This window comes from Macadamia integrifolia, chromosome 2 (genome assembly GCF_013358625.1).
Source record: "Macadamia integrifolia cultivar HAES 741 chromosome 2, SCU_Mint_v3, whole genome shotgun sequence".
In the NCBI taxonomy this organism is placed as follows: Eukaryota; Viridiplantae; Streptophyta; class Magnoliopsida; order Proteales; family Proteaceae; genus Macadamia; species Macadamia integrifolia.
The window spans coordinates 42,371,986-42,381,238 of NC_056558.1; the positions used below are offsets into that span (position 1 = coordinate 42,371,986).

At 39.1% G+C, this 9,253-nt stretch overlaps 1 protein-coding gene across 5 annotated transcripts; it reads left to right on the top strand.

Annotated features, from left to right (window-relative positions):
* The first annotated feature begins 1,071 nt into the window (after positions 1-1,071).
* LOC122069895 (sm-like protein LSM1B) lies at positions 1,072-9,035 on the top strand. Of its 5 annotated transcripts, none has more exons than XM_042633979.1 (7): positions 1,072-1,228; positions 1,370-1,418; positions 1,546-1,796; positions 2,725-2,793; positions 2,884-2,999; positions 3,086-3,148; positions 8,647-9,035. In XM_042633979.1, exons 3-7 carry the CDS (start codon positions 1,736-1,738, stop codon positions 8,722-8,724), a joined length of 387 nt encoding a protein of 128 aa, XP_042489913.1. In that variant the 5' UTR covers positions 1,072-1,228; positions 1,370-1,418; positions 1,546-1,735; the 3' UTR covers positions 8,725-9,035. The 5 variants fall into 5 exon arrangements, with proteins under 5 accessions (XP_042489913.1, XP_042489921.1, XP_042489909.1 ...); XM_042633987.1 differs by having other exon boundaries at positions 1,646-1,796; XM_042633975.1 differs by lacking the exon at positions 1,370-1,418 and having other exon boundaries at positions 1,086-1,228; positions 1,419-1,796.
* Positions 9,036-9,253: the final 218 nt, after the last annotated feature.

Consider the following 9,253-nt stretch of genomic DNA (forward strand, 5'->3'; position numbering starts at 1 on the left):
AGAGAGAGAGGTTTTTTTTTTTTTTCTGACGTTCAAGAGCTCCACCTAATTTCTGAAGGCAATTCACAAAGGATCCTCTTACTGTCTCATATGTGGTACCTCATCTAGTAAATATCTCATCCGATCTCCTAACTCTGTCATCTTCTTCAAATTCTTGTACTCTTGCAACAGAGTCCTGAGGTTGCCTACGAGTTGTTAGATGAAATGTTGACATGTATTTTCAAATTAAGAATGCACTTTAGATAAACACGAGTCCAAATAGTGTTCTCATTGCTAGTCAATAATGTATTTTGCAATTTGAGAATGGAAATGTGATTCTCATAATGGGAATGCATATCAAGCACAACATTAGGTTATAAATAAGATAGGATTAACATTTGTCCTGAAACCCTCTTGTTGGATTGCAAATGGATCATGACCCGATTTGTTGACAAAACCAATGTATATGGTCAAAATAGATAAATATTTTACAACAATGATAAAATATTAATTATAAAATAAATAAATTTGATTTTATTTTACGAGCAAAATAACACTACTTGGTCATGTACTCATGTTTCCGCCCTTGCCTCTAAGTGAATACCGTACATGCTCTCCCATTGGTCCAAATGCTAATGTGGAGGTCAAACAACCAAGTGAAGTCTTCATCCCTTTACACTCACTTCATTGGGGACATTATTCAAAAGTGTGAGGGTTGTGCCCAAACATAGAGAGAGATGAAATGATCACGTTACCCCTATTAAAGGAGAAAATATCCACTTTATTGATGTTTTCATGTGTGTTCACCCATATATAGGTTTTTTCTCGGTGCAAGGACCCCAAGGAGGTTAAGGGGCCTAAATTGGTGTTAGTCATGCTATTGAGAACCCAACCCACTTTATTCCCAAATTTGCTTGTTTTATAATTTTTTTTATGGCAATTGTTTTCCCGGTGGGATATAGGGGTCAAGGGAGGACACAAGGGTGCACCAAAGGGTACAAGGGCATTTTGCGGTCTTATATTTGTTCCACCCAAAAAACTTGCTTCCTTATTTATTTATTTTTCACTTAACGAGGGATTTAGAAAATTTCTAAAAATAAATCTCTTAATTTTTGATTTCCCGTATTTCAAAGGATTCCACATGACGTGTTCTTATTGGAAAGCCTTCCTATCATTTTTCTAGGTTCGGAGAGAAAGGGAATCATGGGAAATCTTTTCCGAAAAGGAAGTTGCAGACGCTGATCAAAAGGTCCAAACCCTAGCCCTAAAATTCTGATCTTTCCCGCCCCTATCGCTCTTTCTATTCTCTCTCCCTCGTTCCTTACCTGTCTCAGTGTCGTTCTCTTTTATCTAATTTCGCTCTTCTTACGTTCTATTTTCGATTCTTCAGGGCAACTGTATCTGAAGTGTTTAAAACTACGAATTCCTTCGTTTCGCAGGTGAAGTACTTTGTTTTATTGCTGGGGTATTTTTTTCCGAGCAAGTTTGCTTCTTAGGTCTGCAGTACTACGACTTGAGGAATTTTGGTGGAATTAGGGTTCTTCGTGATTTGATATCTACTTGCAGATCTCTGAACTTAGTATTGAGTTGGGTTCGGTTGGGTCTGCGGCTTCTTAATTTGTACTGTCATGTTTTACTGATAATTTCGTTGCGTGGGAGTGGTAAGGCGGTGGAGAATCAAGCTGCCAATGCCATTTGTCACAGTTCTGCAGAAATTTTCGGTGATTTTTGAGATACCGGAAAAAGTTGGACCTCAATGTCTTGGGCAGGCCCTGAAGATATCTTCCTTTCCACATCTCTTGCGAGCTACCTCGACAGTAAGTTCTCTCTCTTTTTTTCTCTCCACGCGGCCGGCACTAAAATTGTGGTTTTTGGGCTCTCTATTTTGATTCTTGCTTTATGCTGAAGCTCTTGTGATCGTTTACTCATGGATTTTTCTGATATATGTCCTGGGAGTCAGTTGGAGAGCCATGCAGTTGGGTTACTTTGTATTTTTTGACAAACAGGTTGTGCCGTTTTGAATAATTTGTTGATTTCTGGATTCAATGGACTTACCCTTTGTATTCTATTTTCAAATTAAGTAAAAATTCTCAATTACTCTTGTTTATTTTGGGGTGTGAGAAGTGTGAAAAACTGAAAGTATGGTTGTTGTAGAAGGGTTAGTGATGGCTTGTCATTGAGAGATTTATTCTCTGTTTTTATTGTCTCTATTCATTAATCTGAGAGCTTGGGATTAAGGTTATCATTTTCTCATTTTGTCATGCATTTTGCTGGCCTGACTTCAACTAGCCGATTGTCCTATTTGAGTGGCGCACTTGCAACCCGTGCATTGGAAACCCATTTAATAAAGGCGATAAAAATAGAAGCAGTTTATTTGACATTCAATTGGATTGCTACGTCAGTCACCGCAAGAGTACCATTTTCATTTTATCATTACTAAACTGGAAGAGCTGAACCCATACTATGTGGTTAATTTAGAGGTTTGTTGATTATTGAAGTAACATGTACAGCTCTTACACTTGGTTTCTTATTTAGAACTTTATGGAACTGGTCTGGAGGTCTAAATGAGAATTTTATGTCATGAACAGGCTGGTAGTCCTCCCTAGTCTCTCTTGCCAGTGTTATATTTGCTGCCCAATCTCATTCATCTGTATTTACTAACTTCTTGAAAAAGTTTGTCAATCGGGGGGGGGGGACATTTTCATACCATATTTTTTACTATCTGCTTATTTATTTATTTCACAGAGAAACTTCTTGTTTTGCTGCGAGATGGTCGAAAACTCTTGGGGATACTTCGCTCTTTTGATCAATTTGGTATCATTCTGTTAGCTCATTTGTTTCCTCAATTCAACGCACTGCTTCTTCCTCATATTGACTATTCAATCTCATAATCATTGTATGCAGCCAATGCTGTTCTTGAAGGTGCTTGTGAGCGGGTGATTGTTGGTGATCTCTATTGTGACATTCCCTTAGGTCTCTATGTAATTCGTGGGGAGAATGTTGTCTTAATTGGTGAGCTGGTATGGGAATTCTAGTTACTATCAGGTTTATTGTTGCTGTATCTAGCACTTGCTTGTCTTCTTAAATTTCTTTGTTGTTTGGACAGGACCTTGAGAGGGAGGAGCTTCCCCCACATATGACTCGTGTTTCAGCTGCAGAAATAAGAAGGGTAAGGGTTTCTATGGTGGCTTCTCTTTTTCCTCTATTTCTTTTTGTTGGATACAATTGCCTTCTTGACATTGTAAATGGTTATGTGAATGTTCCCATATGCATCTCTTCTCTGCTTGCAACCTGAGGTTATCTGCCTCAATGAATTTAGAGGTTGCTTCTGCCTGCTATAGATGGACTATGATTATTGACCTCATGTTCGGTTTGTAAAACCACCACAAGTTTATTTGCCCGAATATACCCTTTGTCCCCTGGATATATTATATTTTCCAAAACTAAGGGTAGTCTTCATCATTAAAATCTGAATATGAGACCTGTTTGAGGAAAAAAAATGCATTAACTGATATTAGATTTCAGACTTAAGACCTGATTGAATCCATCATCAGTAGAGATATTCACAAATCTTCCACATTCTTTTGATATCCCTTTGTTTCTGTTTTTTAATGCCAATGGATCAAGCAAATAACTTCCATAAATCTAAGTTTATATAGAATCTATCCAGTGGGTTAAAAAAAAAAAAAGATTATAGTTGGATTCAGACGATAAACAGGTGTCATACTAAATTCTCAATTTTATTTAAAAAAAGGAAAGAAAAAGAAAGAACAACCTAGTGCATGAGGGTCCTGCTACTGCAGGGTTTGGGAGGGGCAAATGTATGCAGCCTTACCCCCGGCTTTGTAGGAGAGGCTGTTTTTGAGCCTGCGACCAACTTGTTGCAATATTCTCAATTTTATATATCCATGAAAAATGGAAAACTACTCAGACACCCCTGTACTATGGCCCGATTGCTTGACACTCCAAAAGTTTGAAACGTATTCTTGAACCGCCCTTGCATTTAAGATTTATTGCAATTAGCCCTTGTCCGTTAGTCAGTCATTGATTAGTGATGATGTCATGGGTTGGGAAAATCCTAAATATCCAAACTATCCTTTAAGGGTAGTGAATAGACCCTTATACCCTTTTCTCGGTGAGTCAATCCCAACCTCTGCAGCCTACCATCTCCACCTCTCCTTTGTCCATTCTCCGTAAACCTCCAACCAGGACCCCTTGGCCACCGTAACCTCCAGTCTTCCCTCTCACATCATCACCCTTCCTTTTCGTGAAACATAGTCACAAATCATGTCCCCCGCTTCTTCAATCCATCCCCATAAATCCAAGCCTGCAACTCATCGTTCCCGAACCATCTACCTTTCCATTCTTTCTCCTTCCCTATCCTTCCTCCTTGGTCGACCTAGATTGAAGTCTGAATAGAGAGAGAGTTGTGGAGAGATTGGAACATTAAGTACCGATGGCATTCGAAGGATTTGACAAGAACCCAATTCGTCGCTTATTCTTGCCATTGCAAATCTCCGACATAACTGTAGTGCAACTGTGCTTCGAAGAACCCAAGGAGTGTAGTGGACAAACCCCCATCTTCTCCTCTCCATCTTCCGCAGGTAACCCCAAGTTCCACTACCTATCCTTTGTTCCTTCCCCTTCTCTCTCTCCTCTCTCTTCATGAACCTCCATATTCACCCTTGGCCAACACCCTCCATCGTTCCACTTCTTTGTTCTCCTTCTCCATCATTGCTGAGCCTTGCAACCTCCATTAACTCCCTAAACCTCCATCCATATCTCTCAACCTTTCTCTCTCTTATCTTGCAGCCGAACCCTAACCCAGTTGTCATGCCTGTCGTTCCCCATCTCATTCTACTGTGAGGAAATCTGTTTACCGGAACTTCTTTGACCGTAGGATTTGTTTTCATCTGCCAAAATCCACCACGGAAAGGCTGGCCGATTGATAGAGATGGAGGTGGAGTTGGATCGAAGCCAGAGATTGGTCCTCCCGGTAGCACTTGCAACCTTCCCCTACCTTCGTCGGGGAGTTGCAGTGGTGAGCCTTGCCGGAAACTCTTCTTCTTCAACTTCACTCTCTGGTGATGGATTTGGGTTTTGTTAGGCTAATACCTTTAAAAGGTAAGTTGTTCATTTTAACTTCACAAGTTTCAATTGAATAACTCATAAGGGTCAAAAATGGTCTTTTCATTCAACCACTAACAATGGACTAGCACTGTTAGGTTTCATGTTGCCTCAAGTAATAGTTTCAAACTTTTGATGTATCAAGCAATCTGGGCATGGTACAAGGGGTGTCCAAGTAATTTTCCCTATTTTTTTTTTTTTTTTAAACATTAACCAGTTCCCAGCGCGGAGATCATTTCCTTAAATAAATGAAGGGTTCTTAAATCTCATTAGCTAATGGATGTGCTACTATATTATATTCCATCACTACATTGAATCTGCCTTGCGTATTTGTCTTTTGCTTCACATGCAAGCTCCATCTCATGTGTTGCTGCCACTAAATTAAATTCCATCACTACATTGAATCTGCCTTGCATATTTTGTCTTTTGCTTCACAAGCAAGCTCTACATTGAATCTGCCTTGCGTATTTGTCTTTTGCTTTGCATGCAAGCTCCATCTCATGTGTTGCTGCTACTAAATTAAATTCCATCACTACATTGAATCTGCATTGCATATTTTGTCTTTTGCTTCACATGCAAGATCCATCTTATGTGTTGCTTCTGTCCTCCGTCATTTCTACAACTTATTAGATATGAAGTGGGTTTGAGTCCCATAGCCCCAATATGGCAAAAAAGACTTAAAAAATGGGATATGCCTTGCCACATTTGAGAGATAATGGTTTGAAGCAAGCTGGTCCTTGTCTTCTTCATTTACTTTGTGTGTGTGTTTCCTCTGGTGTGTGTGCATCTTCACATCATATGTTGAATCTATCGTCATATTTTTTCATTATTTATGATACATAAATTCCCAACCCCCTCCCCCTACCCCCAAAGAATAAGAAGTCATGATAATTAGCTGTTTAGTGAACCCTATAATGGTAGTCCTATAATCCTTTGTTGTTCCGTGCATCTGTAATATGGTGCAGATGTGTGTTAGCTAGGTACAATGGTTAGGCAAGTATCCACTTCTTTTAACATCTTTGAGGAAAAATAAATTGCTATGCAAGAGAAAAGATTCTGGTTTCTCTTGAAAGTGTCATTCCTTTTCTTACTTAAATCATAGACCTTTTCTTAATTAAATCATAGATTTGGGAATGCGAGAAGTTTCAGCCGGGGCAGATTGATATTGGAAGGGTAAATGGTGTGGATGGAATTTTGCTTAGCATCTGGCAGTGTGACACTCCACAGATGAGGGTTTTGAAGAGGTGCATGGGTTATGCCGTTATGGCAATAGGAGGGTTGTGAACAGTTGGGCCAAGGATATCATCCTGGATCCTGTTGAGGTACTATCAATGGGAACTTACAGAGAACTAGGGAGGATTGCAGAAGAGGAATAGCCATTGAAGCCTGAAGGTAATGTGGTAGTGAAACAAAGGAATTGAACATCACTTATCGGTTTGCATCATAAAATGAAGTATTTCCCAAAAAATGCTTAGTTAGAAAGTTGTAGCGTGAGTTAAGAATGTGAGCAACTTGTAAATAGAAGACTACTCAGAACAAGGTTTCAAGGATTGGTCAATCATGATCCAGTTGGGGCCTAACTGGGTCTAGTGCTGTCAATGGGGTGTTCCAGTTTCTGATCCACTGTGTATTGTCCAATCTCTTGGAAAATTGTTATGTAGTGTATCGGTATGTCCAGCCTCAATTGTACCACGATTGGCTGGGACCTGTCCATTATCCAATATTGATACTGATCCCCTGTTCTTGCTTCAAAGGTTGTAGAGAGGTAAATGCCTTAAACCTTTTATCTGGTCATTAAAGGGGTGACCATGAGGGTATTACAGTCTGTTGATACTGTACAGGTGGAATATGTGTTTAGTATGGAGATAATGGACGAAGACGTGGTGGACTTGTACAAAAGGATTATCATTATTTTTTTGAGACCCCACATTCTCACAGTGGTTAAAAGGGAGGAGCGAAGGTTCCTCAGACGATCTAACATTATCATAGTGTAGGTGGAAACCATGGGATCTGTATTCAGTTACGGTTGTGGCCAGAACTGCAGGTGGAGATATTTTTCATGCTGAATGAAGGGGCAGAGGGGTAAAAGGAAATGTGGTAGAAGTTGATGGGGGAGTGGGTTGGAATACTTAAATTTGATAGGGAAAAGGATGCTGAAACAATATAGCAGCAGTGCTGTTATAAAGGATGGTGGCAGGTGTAGCGCAGACATGGAAAAGGGAAGAGGTTTAAAGCCAATCATCTAGTGATGATACAGTGATTTGCTGGCAAAGTCTCTGGAAGTCGTACCCTACACCTGGGATCATAAGTCGTCTTACCACTTACCCTTTTTATTTTAGGGGTGGGGGGTTTGTGGTGGATATAGTGATGGGGCAGCTTATGTATTTGAGTGGGATGGATAAAGTAGATTTGGACCATTCACATACCGACATGAATTTAAAAAAAAATTGTCTATTTTTTAGATTACATGCACATTTAAGAAATTGTTGTTAATTCTCCAGTGTTTCCTTTTCTGTAAATTATTTTTCAAAATTTTTATCATTTTTAGTGTTTATTCCAAGTTTGCATTGATTTATTCATTAAATTCTGAACTTTACCAAAAATAAAATAAAAATTCATTAAATTCTTGAAATGGACCAAGATTTTGGTACAGCAAAGAAGCCCAAAGTGGACAGTCTTTCAAGGAATCAAGCAGTAATTGTAATTTTCTATGGTGTCAACATCCCAGTAAGTTAGAGGAGAAGGCTTTTGTGCTTTTCTTGTGTCATCCATTGTCATGAGTCATGAGATATGAGGTGCTACATTATCTATTTTGACAATCAGTCACCCCCTTCCAGATATCTGAGGTGTAGAAGCGATTACCTTTGATCAAACTGGAATGAACATAGACTAGTTTTAGTTCATTGTTCAGATTCATGCTGTCTCCTCTTCTGCTTTCTTCACATTTGATAAGATATTGTCTTTGTCAAATCAAAAAAAATTTCCTTGTGTGTTTTTCTAACTGAAGTTTGTAAGTGGCATATTCAATGAACCCTATGATGGTGGCCTGTGTATATTTCTTGCCCTCCAGGGCCTTTACTATCAGAGACAGCCACTTTTAAAAAATATATATTTCTTCAGAAAATGGTTACAAATAATTGGTTTGTTAATAAACCCTATTGTTGACTTGTAGTAATCTGAGTTTCCCAATACCTTATTATTGTATATTTTATTATTGCATAACCCAAAGATAAGGATTTCTCTGGCATTGACCCCATGAATACTGAAGAGGCTATGATGAGCAATCTCCAATAGCTCTGCATTTCGGGGTATTGTGATTTACTCGTATTGAATGGCCAAGGACTTCCTGGTTGCTTTCCTTTTAATTCATTCTGAGGAACTTCTGCATTGAACTTAGATATGGTTGTCTTTCAAAATTCTGTGCAAAGCTGTCTATTTCCATTGTTGTGCCTTGTTCTTATCCATGGGAAATGCTGCTGTGATTTTGCAAATATTTACGGCTTTCTGTAACAACTACATGCTGTTGCCGCCTCTCTGCAGGCACAGAAAGCAGAAAGGGATGCGACAGATCTTAAAGGCTCCATGAGGAAAAGGATGGAGTTCCTTGATTTGGATTGATGATTTATCTTCACACATTTGGTCCGCAATTTTTGTCCAGTGACTGAATGTCATCTCAGAAAAGAAAAGAAAAGGAAAAAAAAAACCTGAGGCGGCAAATATTTTCGCGGTTAGTTGCTGCCAGGGGAGGTAACAAGGGAAGAGGTTGTTCTGCCCCTTTGTTAATCCGCTGCCATGATTTGTATCTTTGGAAAACTGCCCTCCCTTTTGCTTTTTGACAATTCTCGAGATTGAATTAACTTACGAATGGTTGTATCAATTTGTTATTAATGTTTATAGACTCTAAAGTCGAAGGCGGTGCTTTTTCTTCATGTGATAGCAATTGAAGACAGTTGACGAGAATGGTGATGGGAGAGAAGATGCCATGCAATATTTCATTTGACTGAGTTGTTCCAAGTTGGTTTTTGGGTCAGGTAAGATACAAATTGGTTTTCGGATGAGGAGCTTAAAATTTTGGTTTAGGATGAAATTGTTTTCCCCTGAGAAAATACATATTGCTTTTCTGCCATTTCACAGAATGGCCCTGCCA